We start from the raw sequence: 14,628 nt of genomic DNA on the forward strand, positions 1-14,628 counted from the left end.
CCTGGGAACCCCTCCGTATGCCGCGGGTGTGGCCCTTTAAACAGAGGAAAAAAAAAAAAAAGAGTTCCCATCATTGCTCCGCGGTTAACCAATCTGACTAGCATCCATGAGGACGTGGGTACGATCCCTGGACTCACTCAGTGGATTAAGGATCCGGCGTTGCTGTGAGCTGTGGTGTACGTCACAGATGTGGCTTGGAACCTGCGTTCCTGTGGCTGTGGTGTAGGCCGGCAGCTACAGTTCCAATTTGACCCCCGGCCTGGGAACTTCCATATGCCGTGGATACGGCCCTAAAAAGAAAAAAAGAAAAAAAAAAAAAAAGAGGGAGTAGGAGTTCCTATTGTGGTGCATCGGAAACAAATCCAACTAGTATCCATCAGGATGCAGGTTTGATCCCTGGCCTCACTGAGTGGGCTGGGGATCTGGTGTTGCTGAGAGCTGTGGTATAGGCCTGCAGCTGCAGCTCCGATTTGATCCCTAGCCTGGGGACTTCCATATGCCGCAGGTGTGACCCTAAAACAAAAAAACATAGAAAATAGGAAAATAGAAATGTCAGCATGAGGGAGTAGATGGGAATTTGTAGGATGGTAGTGAAAGGGAGTTGTCAGGGTGACAACTATTGTGGAAGCAGTGACCAGAAAGTGCCAGACAGGTAATGTCCAAGAAGATGAAAACAGCAAAACAAACACATGGGTTACTTGATGTATTTGAACACATTGAGAGAAGATTTACAGTTCTGTCAGTGAATTATTGATAGTTATATAAATAGGAAAAAATGAGACAATTCCAGGTATAACTGAAAAGTATAGCGAAATGGAAATGCGATTATAGTACATATGTTACTTAAGCCAAAAGGTTAGGCTCCTGTGACAAGGAGATCTGGTAGAATAGTGAGGATAGTTTTATTTTTATCTCATGTAGTAGTTGCTAGGTGAGTGGTCACCTGATCCAGATAAAGTTTATTGTGTGTGGTCATTCAGGAATGACCAAGTTCCATTGATGATGTTGTCCAGACAGATGTATGGCCAAGTGCTAGCAGCATGGATTGTACCTGCAGTTGTTAGAAATACAGAATGTTAGTATTTCTCACTTCAAACTTACTGAATCAGAATCTGCACCTAGGGAGTTCCCGTCGTGGCGCGGTGGTTAACGAATCCAACTAGGAACCATGAGGTTGCGGGTTCGGTCCCTGCCCTTGCTCAGTGGGTTAACGATCTGGCGTTGCCATGAGCTGTGGTGTAGGTTGCAGACTCGGCTCGGATCCCGCGTTGCTGTGGGTCTGGCGTAGGCTGGCGGCTACAGCTCTGATTGGACCCCTATCCTGGGAACCTTCCATATGCCTCGGGAGCGGCTCAAGAAATGGCAAAAAGACCAAAAAAAAAAAAAAAGAATCTGCACCTAGGAACTAGATGATTCCTGTGCCCAAAATTTGACTCATTGGTTTGTATTGGGTTGTAAATTTTGGCTATATGATTGAAGATTGATACTTGATAAATTTATCCAGTGAGAAGGGGGGAGCATGGAGGAGGTAAGAACTTGATCTTAAAGATACACCTAATGGCAGAGAAGGTTGGGAAATGTAGTCTAGCCATGTGCCCAGGAAAAAGGAGAAAGTGAATTTTGGTAGATATCTAGAAAACTCTGTGCTATGATATATTCGGCTTAGCCATGACTAGTATTGGTATATCAAATTATATCATCCCGGGAAGATGGTGGTGGGATGGGAACGTATATATGTGTACAATTCTATCTGTAGGGAGTCATTTGATAATATCTAAAGCTAAAACAAGCATCAGTGTTCCGGGGGTTTCATAATGGCAACAGAGTGGAGTGCCATTGTTCTCAGTCCTGTCACCAATAGTAATGACACAGACTGCAGCCTTTGCAAAGTGGAAGGGGAAACAGAAGTAGAAGAGATGTCAGAGCTGCAGCGGCCAGCCTCCACCAAGCTACGGCAATGCCAGATCTGAGCCTTGTCTGCGACCTACACCACAGCTCACAGCACTCCAGATCCTTAACCCACTGAATGGAACCAGAGATCAGACCTGAGCCCTTGTGGATACTACGGGTTCTTAACCCACGGAGCCACAACAGGAACTCCCAGTATCCCTGTATCCCCATCTTAGGAAGTGGGCTTTTAAATAGAATGCATTAGATTACTTAGGAGACTCAGAACTAATGTGGCAAAACTGGAAGCAAATAGAGGAGCAGCAATGTGAGTCAAATCTAAACTCCTTATCAGAGCAGGAAGTCAGTAAAGTCCAGAGACTGTGAAAGGTCAGAATTACAGAGGTGGCCTGAAGAAGAACTAGAAATGGGTAAAAGGGGTTGGTGGTGTCTGTGTCTTTTGGGTGAAGTGGGACAGAAGACAACGGCTTCCCATTTTTAAAGCTTCCGTAGTATTTCATTTCCTGGTGGTGCACTTCTCCTTTGGGTAACAGATTATTCTAAATGTGTACCTGTAGGTGAACAAAACTACATGAGGACATCTGTAGTTGATTTGTGGCATTATGAACAATTTTCCTCTTGGTTCAGGGTCACTGAAATCGTAGGTTGATGATTAAAGAAGCAAGAACTTAAAAAAAAATAAGGTCAGCTTAAGCATGTAATTTAGGAATATTAATATAAACTCAGAAGAAACAGCCAAAACAGTTGGAAATAGTTGCTTCTGAGGAGATTGATAGTTGGTGGAAGAATAGTATTTTGCTTTGTAGTACCACTTACTTTTTTTAAATGTGCAAATGTATTTGTTTAATAAGAAGAAAATGGAAAAAAAATTCCTGTAGTTTAAATAGAAGGTAAACACATGAAAAATATTAAGTACTAAGTACTGTGAGAAAAGTAAGAGCAAAGCTCACAGAAAAAGGCATCCTTATCCAGTCCAGCCTGGATGGTAGGAAGGTAGGGGATGGATTAGGGAAGGCTTTCTGGAAGGGAGAGAAAAATTTCTAGTTACATTGTAGACAATGTGTAAAGTATGAGGCAATTAAATGTCTTGGATTTCTTATATTATATATATATATATTTTTTTTGTCTTTTTGCCTTTTCTAGGGCCGCTCCCGTGGCATATGGAGGTTCCCAGGCTAGGGGTCTAATTGGAGCCGTAGCCACTGGCCTAGGCCAGGGCCACAGCAACGTGGGATCTGAGCCACGTCTGCAACCTACACCACAGCTCACGGCAACGCCGGATCCTTAACCCACTGAGCGAGGCCAGGGATCGAACCTGCAACCTCATGGTTCCTAGTTGGATTTGTTAACCACCACGCCATGATGGGGACTCCATTATATTCTGTTTTTAAAGTGTGAACAATTAAAAATAATTTAAGCTTCTTTATTTAACAAATTTATTGAGTATCTCTTTTGTTCTAGGCACTATGATAAGTAATGAAGATATAATGGTAAGAAAAAGGGGAAATTTTTTTTTTAACCTCTTGAAGCTTACAATCTTGTGTATAAGATTGTACAGAAGGGGAGTTCCCGTCGTGGCGCAGTGGTTAACGAATCCGACTAGGAACCACGAGGTTGCAGGTTCGGTCCCTGCCCTTGCTCAGTGGGTTAACGATCCGGCATTTCCGTGAGCTGTGGTGTAGGTTGCAGATGCGGCTCGGATCCCGCGTTGCTGTGGCTCTGGCGTAGGCTAGTGGCTACAGCTCCAATTGGACCCCTAGCCTGGGAACCTCCATATGCCGAGGGAGCAGCCCTAGAAAAGACAAAAAAAAAAAAAAAAAGATTGTACAGAAGGGAGTTCCCACTGTGATTAAGAATTCGACTGCAGCAGTTTGGGTTGCTGTGGAGACAAGGTTCAGTCCCCAGCCAGGCACAGTTGGTTAAAGGATCTGGCATTGCTGTGGCTGCAGCATAGGTTGCAGCTGTGGCTCAGATTCAGTCCTTGGCGCAGGAACTTTCATATGCGTGTGGCCATTAAAAAGAAAAAAAGGTTGTACAGAAGAGTTTTGTTTCCCTTTACTTGTACTTTCAGAACCATTCTTAGAGCATTGAGTTTTCAATGTAGTCCCCAGGTTAGCCACATAGAATCACCCGGGAACTTGTTAGAAATGCAAATTCTCAGGCCCCAATCCCAGACCTGTTGAATCAGAAGCTTTGGGAATGAAATCTTCCAGATGATTCTGATGAATGCTAAAATTTGAGAACTGTTGCCTTAAAAGTAATCAATATTTCAAGTTTGGTTTATTAATTGCTAGTGTTTTAGCATTAAAAATAACCAACTGCAAATGCTAGATTATATAATTATTAAAGTGTGTAATGATTTAAAATGTTTAATAATTATTAATTTAGAATTTATTTATTAAGTACATACCATGTATAATAAATTAGCCTCTGGAGTTCTAGCTTATGTGGATTCCTTATGCTTAGGAAGCTTTTTTCCATGTATGAGAGCATTGTTTACAAATGCTAGGGGTTTTTTTTCCCTCTCTTTTTTTTAAATTTGAGGTAACATTGATACACAATATTATTAGTTTCAGCTGTACAACATAAAAATTCAATATTCGTGTATCCTGGGAAATGCTTACTACAGTAAAGTCTCATTAACACCTGTACAAATGCTTTGTCTCTATCGAGCCTACGAAGTCCCTGGTAATTTTCTGTGGTTTGTAAAATTACCAGAACCCGCATAACACTAGCATCACTGTGTGTCAGGATTTGCATTGAATTACACCATTTTAGTTGGAGTAAACTCTGGTTCAGCCACTCACTTTATAGTTTAGAAATTTATAACTCAGGGTCAGTTTCTTCTTGTTTAGGGTAACTCAGTAAGTAGTTGGTGGGCCTCAGTTGGAAACCTTAGCTGAAATTGTTTCATTATGTAAGTTTTTTCCCCCCAAAGCAGTAGGAGTTTCTTTCTTTCTTTTTTTTTTTTCTTGCCAGATATTTCCTTTTTTTTTAATAATTTTTTTTTAATTTTCCCACTGTACAGCAAGGGGGTCAGGTTATCCTTACATGTATACATTACAATTACATTTTTTCCCCTACCCTTTCTTCTGTTGAACATCAGTATCTAGACAAAGTTCTCAATGCTATTCAGCAGGATCTCCTTGTAAATCTATTCTAAGTTGTGTCTGATAAGCCCAAGCTCCTGATCCTCCCACTCCCTCCCCCTCCCATCAGGCAGCCACAAGTCTCTTCTCCAAGTCCATGATTTTCTTTTCTAAGGAGATGTTCATTTGTGCTGGATATTAGATTCCAGTTATAAGTGATATCATATGGTATTTGTCTTTGTCTTTCTGGCTCATTTCACTCAGTAAGAGATTCTCTAGTTCCATCCATGTTGCTGCAAATGGCATTATGTCATTCTTTTTGATGGCTGAGTAGTATTCCATTGTGTATATATACCACCTCTTCCGAATCCAATCATCTGTCGATGGACATTTGGGTTGTTTCCATGTCCTGGCTATTGTGAATAGTGCTGCAATGAACATGCGGGTGCACGTGTCTCTAAGTAGAGTTTTGTCCGGATAGATACCCAAGAGTGGGACTGCGGGGTCATATGGAAGTTCTATGTATAGATTTCTAAGGTATCCAGTAGGAATTTCTGATAACTTTCTGTAATTATGCCTTATGATAGTTTCCCTTGTTTGTCCCCTAAAGGGGTAATTGAGTAATAACTCTTTCTGTGACTAGCTTTTCCATTAGTTATGCAACAGTTATTTCAAGTAAACTTTCTCAGCTAGTGTATCCAAACAACTCTTTTAAGTCTTAGGTCCCAGAACTTGGCCAGTCTGCCAATTGAATGTTAATTACAGAAGGACATCAGAAAATTCTCTTGAAACAATTACAATTTCTGTCAAAGACTTCAGTTTGTAGCAGGAAAAGTGATGTAAAGGCATCAGTCTGGAGTAGATTTTTTTTTTCTTTCTTTCTTTCTTTCTCTCTCTCGCTTCCTCCTTTCACCCGTTTTTGGCTGCACCAGTGGCATATGGAAGTTTCCAGGCCAGACATTGAATCCGAGCCGTGTGCGTAACCTACGCCACAGCTGTGGCAACATAGGGTCCTTAGCCTGTGCTGGCAAGGGATTGAACTGGCAACACCACAAAGACAAGCCTGATCATTAACCCACTGCACCACAGTGGAAACTCCCTATTCTTTTACTAGAGAGTGATTTTGAATCTTTCCTAAGTACCTAGCATTGTGGTAGGCATTGTAAGGATAGAAGATAGAAGACATGATTAGAACTAGAAGTAGGAAATGGACTGATGTTTAATAATTTACTAAAAATGAAATGGAATACACTCTAAATGCTATTGTTTTCTATATTAAACACTTTTAAAATAAATTTGTTAAAATTATGTGTTTTCTTGTTAATAATTGATTATGTAAGGTTAGAATCTTATTAAATACCCATTTACTTCATTCTAAAATTGTAACCAGTCCTGCTGTATAGCATAGGGAACTATAATCACTTGTGATGGAACATGGTGGAGGATAATGTGAAAAAAAGAATGTATGTTTATGTACAACTGGTTCACTTTACATTGTAAATCAACTATAATAAAAAAATTTTTTAAAAATTATAAAGTAACTGGAAACCGAAAAATAGGTCTAATATTTTTGAGTCAACCAGTTTTGCTGAGTGAACACTGGGAATCAGTGAACCTTATTTTCAAAACACTGCCTCCTCAGAGAAAACTTCATTTCTAGGAATTATGGCTTTTCGGGGAAATTTTTGTACTGTTGATAACAGAAAAAGTTTAAAACAGTAATTTTACTATAAAATAACCACACTTATTTTGCAAGCATATGAACATTTGCTACTCACGTAAGAAAAGATGAGGAAGGAGTTCCCGTCGTGGCTCAGTGGTTAATGAATCCGACTAGGAACCATGAGGTTATGGGTTTGATCCCTGGCCTTGCTCAGTGGGTTAAGGATCCTGCGTTGCTGTGAGCTGTGGTGTAGGTCACAGACGTGGCTCAGATCCTGAGTTGCTGTGGCTGTGGTGTAGGCTGGCAGCTACAGCTCCGATTAGACCCGACCCCTAGCCTGGGAATCTCTATATGCCGAGGGAGCGGCCCAAGAAATGGCAAAAAGACCAAAAAAAAAAAAAAAAGAGGAAAATTAGAAAATAACTATGATGTTTTTTCATAATATTATTCTTATTAAAAATCAGTTTCAGTTATATGAAAAAAATACAACTTAAAATGAAACTTGGCAATTTTCTGAGTCTTTAACTCCGCACTAGCATTTATCTATATTAAGTAGATTTATTTTTAAAAAATCTTTGTAGCTTTTATTTATACACACAAAAATGATTTATGGAGGTTTTGTTTTGAATGAAGAAATAGTGTGTCTAAAAAGTTTTATAAACAGAATTGTGGATCAGCATTGCTATATCAAGTTTTTATTGTTTAGGCTTGTGTAAGATGTCATCTACAAAATTATTAGTTATTATTGTAGAATAGCTTTGGAAAATTTAAAATATTTTAGTTATTGCATAAGATTAATCTTTTAGCATAAAAGGCATTTTTATTTTTATTAATTTAATTATTATTATTATTATTATTATTTGCTTTTTAGGGCCACACCTGCAGCGAATGGAGGTTCCCAGGCTAGGGGGGCCAATCGGAGCTACAGCTGCCAGTCTATGCCACAGCCACAGCATCGGGGGATCCGAGCTCTGTCTGCGACCTACACCACAGCTCATGGCAGTGCTGGATCCTTAACACACTGAGCAAGGCCAGGGATCAAACCCACAACCTCATGGTTCCTAGTTGGATTCGTTTCCACTGCACCATGACGGGAACTCGGGCATTATTTTTGAAATTAGAAACCTGCAGCAATTTCTACAAGAAGTTAAGTATATTTAACAACTGTTTTGACAATTATATAAAAAAACTTTATCAAGAATAACGGGAGTTCCCCTCGTGGCGCAGTGGTTAACGAATCCGACTAGGAACCATGAGGTTGTGGGTTCGATCCCTGCGCTTGCTCAGTGGGTTAACGATCCGGCGTTGCCGTGAGCTGTGGTGTAGGTTGCAGACGCGGCTCGGATCCAGCGTTGCTGTGGCTCTGGCGCAGGCCAGTGGCCACAGCTCCGATTTGACCCCTAGCCTGGGAACCTCCATATGCCGCGGGAGCGGCCCAAGAAATAGCAAAAAGACAAAAAACAAAAAAGAATAACGAAAAAATGTATTCAATTTAATTATTGAAAAACCAGGAGCACAGACATTGTTTTACAGGTAAAAATACTACATCTCTTTAGTGGAAAAAAATATTAGTCAAAAAAGAAATTAATGGTGAAAATCTAGTATGGTTTTGGCTTAAATTTAAATTATCATAATTTGTTTAAATACTATTTTGTAAAGTAATTTAGAAAGAACCTAGTAAGTTTTTATTTTATTTTATTTTATTTTATTTTATTTATTTATTTTTTTTGGTCTTTTTGCTATTCCTTTGGGCCGCTCCCACGGCATATGGAGGTTCCCAGGCTAGGGGTCTAATCGGAGCTGTAGCCGCTGGCCTATGCGAGGGCCACAGCAACACTGGATCTGAGTCGCGTCTGCAACCTACACCACAACTCACGGCAACGCCAGATCCTTAACCCACTGAGCAAGGGCAGGGACCGAACCCGCAACCTCATGGTTCCTAGTCGGATTCGTTAACCACTACGCCACGACGGGAACTCCAGTTTTTTATTTTAAATTGAAGTATAATTGATAATAGTTTCAGGTATAGTGTAGTGATTGTATTTTTAGAGATTATACTCCGTTAAAAGTTATTACAAAGTAATAGCTATAATTCCATGTGCTGTACAGTATATCCTTGTTGCCTCTAATAGTTTTTTTTTTTTTTTTAACTAAAAGATAATAATCTGCGCAGAGAATGTAGAGAATGTTGTACTACAACAGGAATTATAAAAGCTAGGTCTAGGAGTTCCTTGGTGGTTCAGTGGGTTAAGGATCTGGCATTGTCACTGTTGTGGGATGGGTTTGATCCCTGGCCCTGGAACTTCTACATGCTGTGGGTGTGGCCAAAACAAAAACAAAAATGAAAACAAATTAGGTCCAAGTTGAGTAAGATGTTTCAGTGGAGACATAACTAGGTAAGTTTAATTTCCTTCTTTCTCTTTTTCTTGCTTTTTCTTTCTTTCGAAATATTCTTTGGCGTAAACATAGATAGTTGGGAGTAAGTGAATTGCATTCTGAGTGTTTGAATTTAGATTATATTTTTGTGTTGATATGATGCATAGTTATATGACATGATTAGAGGTATTTGACTGCCCAAATTTGTGATTTAATAAATTAACCAAGTAAAATCAAAGGTGCTACATGCAGTTTTCTTTTGCTTACAATTTTTTTTAATTTTTATTTTTTTAAATTTTTGTCTTTTTAGGGCTGTACCCGCGGCATATGGAGGTTCCCAGACTAGGGGGCCAATTGGAGCTACACCTTCTGGCCTATGCTACAGCCACAGCAATGCCAGATCCTAGCCACATCTGCGACCTACACCATAGCTCACGGAAACGCCAGATCCTTAACCCACTGAGTGAGGCCAGGGATCAAACCCACAACCTCATGGTTCCTAGTCGAATTAGTTTCTGCTGCGCCATGACGGGAACCCTCTTTTGCTTACTCTTAAGTTTTATTCATGTTATTAATCTTTGTTGAATGCTGTAAGTATGAATTTAAGGCATATGGGGCAAATTGAAAATAAAAAATCCTGGTTTCCATACTATATGGTATATGAGTTGTTTCCAATAAAGAAGTAATTTAACAAAATACAGTATTTCCATTTGTTTATAGTTTTTGCTCTTTGATAAAGTGTAGTAGTTGTGTTCTTTCCTACTATAATTTTTTTTTTCTAAACATTATTATTCTTTCAGAGTAGTTTTAGTTTCACAACAGAGTTGGGCTAAAAATTACGGAGTGCCCATGTACTCCTTTCCCTTACATAGGACTAGCTTCCCTGACTATCAACATCGCTGCACTAGATGGTACATTTGTAGCAGTCGATGAACCTACATTGACACATCATTATTATTCAAAGTCCATCCTTTACCTTAGGGTTCACTCTTAGGAATATCCGTTCTGTGGATTTTGACAAATGTATAATGACATTTATCCACCATTGTATTATGATACAGACTATTACTATCACTTTTTAATTCTGGGTTGATGTTGGTTTTTAAAATTTTCTTACATCAAAAGAATTTCTTTAACTTTTTGTGCTTCTGAAGTAGAGACAGTCTGTTGACATTGATTCTCCGTGTTTACAGAATCAAGTTAGAAGGAGGTTAGTAGTATAGATAGGTAGTGTTTAGTGGGAGAGTCATGTGGGAAAGATCTCGCCACTTAAGCTTCTATAAACTGATTTCCTATGTTACATATATATTGGAATTCTTGTGCTCTTTTTGTTTCATTTCCTTTTATGTTAATTGTGGTACATCAGTTGCAGGTTTTATTTTCCTTTTAGTTGAAATTTTTATTGAGTAATGTAGAACAATGTTTTACTTCTAAAATTCCCTTTTTTGATGTCGTATTGCCAGAATTACATTAGAACCTCCCTTAAGGGTGTTTTGCTGTTATTTACCAAATGGGTTTTAATTCCTTTTGATACAGTTTTCAGTTTAAGTTTATAAAAATTTTTTACTATCTAGTTTTGAGAATAAATTTTAAAAGCTTTTTAAATGTATAACCAATTTTGTAAAAACGGCTTTTGCATTTTAAATAATACATTTTTTTTTTTAACCCAATAGTTTGCTTGCCTAAACTGGATTTGAAGCAATTGAAACTACTGGAGATCTACAACTTCACAATATCACGATTGGAAAGAAGCAGGTTTTCAAATAATGGAAGAGTCTAAGACCTCTAAAAATGAAAATCATGAACCAAAGAAGAATGCTTGGGCTTTTTCTGAAGAAAGCAAAGCAGTTAAAGTTATAACCAATCAAACTTTGAAAGCTAGAAATGATAAATCCATAAAAGAAATTGGGACCAACTCCCCAAATAAGAATACTAGTAAAAAAAATAAGCAAAATGATATTTGTATAGAAAAAACAGAAGTTAAATCGTGTAAAGTAAATGCCGCCAGTGTTTCAGGTCCTAAAGATTTGGGATTAGTCCTTCGAGATCAAAGTCATTGCAAAGCAAAAAAATCACCGAGTTCACCGGTGAAAGCAGAAAAGCTACCTGTTTCACAGGTGAAAGTAGAAAGGGCACCCATTTTACAGGCAAAAGCAGAAAAATCACCAAAGTCACCTAATTCGCCAGTGAAAACAGAAAAGGCCTCCAGCTTACAGGCAACAGCAGCAGAAAAAACACTTAATTCACAGAGGAAAGCAGAAAAAGCACCTGGTTCTCAGATGAAATCAGAAAAGGTGCCCAGCTTACCAACTGAAGCTGAGAAGGTACCTGGTTTACTGTTGAAAGAAAATATGGGGCAGACAGAATTACAGAAGATTGGGAAAAAAATTCCAAGCCCTATTACTTCTTTGGACAAAGTGAATATTGGTGTTGCAGAAGGAATAAAATCTGCTCTGGAAAACTCACAGCCACCTCAGAAGCAACAAACATGTACAGATAATACTGGTGATTCTGATGATAGTGCTTCAGGAACTGAAGACATATCAGATGATTTGAGTAAGTACAAATTAGGATATATCATGCAAGTCACATTTTTGAAGGATTTTTTTATATTAATGTTTAGATTATCCTTCGTTTTATTTATTTATTTATTTTGTCTTTTTAGGGCTGCACCCACAGCATTATGGAAGTTCCCAGGTTAGGGTTGAATTGGAGCTGTAGCTGCTGGCCTATACCACAGCCACAGCAACACCAGATCCTTAACCCACTGAGTGAGGGCAGGGAGTGAACCTTCATCCCCATGGATCATCGTCAGGTTCATTAGCCGCTGAGCCATGAAGGGAACTCCTAAAGTTTTTTTTTTTTTTTCTTTTGAAGTGACAAAATAAGGTATCAGTGATGTGATTAATATTGTGAGCTCTGGAGTAAATTTTTCATAGGTTTTGAAACTTAGTAATCTTGGATAAGCTGCTTATCCTTTAAAACATGTCTCAGTTTCCTCATTTTTTTTTAAAAAAATGGAGCTGCTTGCTGCCTTTGCTATAAAGTTTAAATGAAATAATAGAATATTTCATGTAGTCCTTGGGACAGTAGGCATGCAATGGCAGTGAGTATCCTTTATTACTACTATTTCTCATATTTAAATAATGCGTTTTTGTTATTTGTTAACATGGTGAACTAGCTTAAAGAAGTAAGTAGACCAAGTAGGGGTCCTGTTGGGATACTTGCTTTAACAATTTAAGAAGAATGAGTTATAGTACTACAGTCATTTTTCATGGGTTTTTTTTTGTTTTGTTTTTTGTTTTTGTCTTTTTTTTTTCTTTTTGCTATTTCTTCGGCCACTCCTACGGCATATGGAGGTTCCCAGGCTAGGGGTCCAATTGGAGCTGTAGCTGACGGCCTATACCACAGCCACAGCAACTCGGGATCTGAGCAGCATCTGCGACCCACACCACAGCCCATGGCAACGCTAGATCGTTAACCCACTGAGCAAGGGCAGGGACCGAACCTGCAACCTCATGGTTCCTAGTCGGATTCGTTAACCACTGCCCCACGACGGGAACTCCTATTTTTCGTGTTTTAAAGAATTCTCTTCAGTGTGTATAATATCTGTCGGAAGGCATGTTTATACTAACAAACATGTTAGCACTTTTTTCCTCATGTGAAGAAACTGAACTTAATATTTAAATTAATGATTTCTTCTTTGTACGTTAAATTGAATTTAAAATCTTTATATATAGGTCATTGTCTATTTGGACATGCTAGGCTTTATATAATTTTGATTAATCTTGGGCCCACCTGAGATTAGTGCTGAGTCTCCATTAGGTCCAACTTTATCTCCCCTTTGCACTTCCACCATTTTTTTTTTAATTTAATTTTATTTTTTGCCATTCATTTATTCCATATATATTTTGGGAGGAGAGAGTCTGCTGTGTGTCAGGTGCTGATCTAGTCGCTAAGAATATAGTATAAACAAAACAGACAACACTGACTTATGGAATTAATATTCTAGTGGAGGAGGCAGACAACAAACATAGTAAAAAACTAAAGTATATAATAAGTATATAAGTATATAATAAGTTGGTGATAATTCTTATGAGTTAAATAAAGCAGGGAAGGAATAATGCTGCTGTGTCTGGTGGTGGTGTTTCAGATTTAAATTATCACTGAGAAGGTGACATTAGAGCAAAGTACTTGGAAGATAAGAGGTGAGAGAGTGCGCCTGATGAATATTTGAGTGGAGACTCTTCTAGGTTCAGGCTTCTCAAACTTTAATGTGCATATGAATCACTTGGGAATTATAGTGAACTTCAGATTCCTTTTTTTTTCTTCTTAGGGCCACACCTGCAGCATATTGAAGTTTCCAGGCTAGGGGTCTAAACAGAACTATAGCTGCTGACCTGTGCCACAGTCACAGCCATGCCAGATCTGAGATGCGTCTGCAACCTACAACAGCAGCTCAGGCAATGCTGGATCCTTAACCCATTGAGCGGGGCCAGGGATTGAACCTGCATCCTTATGGGTACTAGTTGGGTTCGTTACTGCTGAGCCACAAGGGGAACTCCTTAAAATTCAGATTCTTTTTAAAAAAATTAAAACAAATTTTTTTGGCCATACTCACAGCATGTGGAAGTTCCTGGGCCATGGATTGAACCCACGCAACAGCAGTGATCCGAGCTGCTTAACTCACTGCACCATAAGAAAACTCCAAAATTCACATTCTTGGGCTCCATTTTCTGAGATTTTTGAATTAGAACATCTAGAGTCTAAGATATTGGGCTTCTAACAGACTTCTGAGTGAAGCTGGTGCTGCTGTCAGAAACATGCTTTTGAGCATCATCTTATCTTCTTTCATTTATACCACCCTTCGTTGTACTCTCAACATAGCAGCCAGAATCATCCTGTTAAAATTGTTCAGGCCATGTTACCATGGTTATTTTGAAATGTTTCAGTGGTTTCCCATACATCAGAGTAAAAGCTAGTGTCCTTGCAGTGGCCTCTTCAGCATTCCCCACCACTTCTCTGCCTTCGTTCATCTATTACTCACCCTTTTTCTCTGTTCTAATAACTACACAATTTCTTTGCAGTTCCTCAGATGTGAAGACAGGTGTCCACATGATGGTTATTGCATTTGCTTTTTCCTCCGCGTGGAACACTCTTCCCTCAGATGTCCATATGGCTAGCTCTCTTATCTCCTTTACCTTCTCAGCCTTTTGCTGGGTCATTTTTCTACAATTTACAGCCTTCTATCTGGAACTCCTCTTTATTCCTTTTATCTGTTTAATTTTTCTCCATGGTTCTTACTTATTATCTGTCATATTAAAGTTTTTCTTATTTACCTTTTAATATTAGTTTTATTGATATAATTCATATTCCATAAAATTTGCTATTTTGACATATGCAATTTAGTATTTTTTAGTTTATTTATGAAGCTGTGTAGACATTACCACTGTCTAAATCCTGAATATTTTCATCATCCGCAAAAGAAACTTCATACCCATTAGCAGTCACTGCTCATTACCCTCTCCTCCTATGCACTGCCAACCACAAAATGCTCTCTGTCTCAAGATTTGCCTGTTTTATAGAATTGAA

General features: G+C 38.7%; 1 protein-coding gene across 9 annotated transcripts in view; it reads left to right on the forward strand.

Moving 5' to 3' along the window:
• The window catches only part of TUT4 (terminal uridylyl transferase 4), a 138,227-nt gene that overhangs the window by 27,996 nt on the left and 95,603 nt on the right, over positions 1 to 14,628 (forward strand). For all 9 annotated transcript variants that reach the window (XM_047789098.1, XM_047789099.1, XM_047789100.1 and 6 more), the window contains exon 2: positions 10,710 to 11,592. In XM_047789098.1, the coding sequence (XP_047645054.1) occupies positions 10,803 to 11,592 (790 nt within the window). In that variant the 5' untranslated portion in view covers positions 10,710 to 10,802. The remainder of the gene's footprint in view (positions 1 to 10,709; positions 11,593 to 14,628) is intronic.

Source organism: Phacochoerus africanus, chromosome 8, assembly GCF_016906955.1.
Source record: "Phacochoerus africanus isolate WHEZ1 chromosome 8, ROS_Pafr_v1, whole genome shotgun sequence".
In the NCBI taxonomy this organism is placed as follows: Eukaryota; Metazoa; Chordata; class Mammalia; order Artiodactyla; family Suidae; genus Phacochoerus; species Phacochoerus africanus.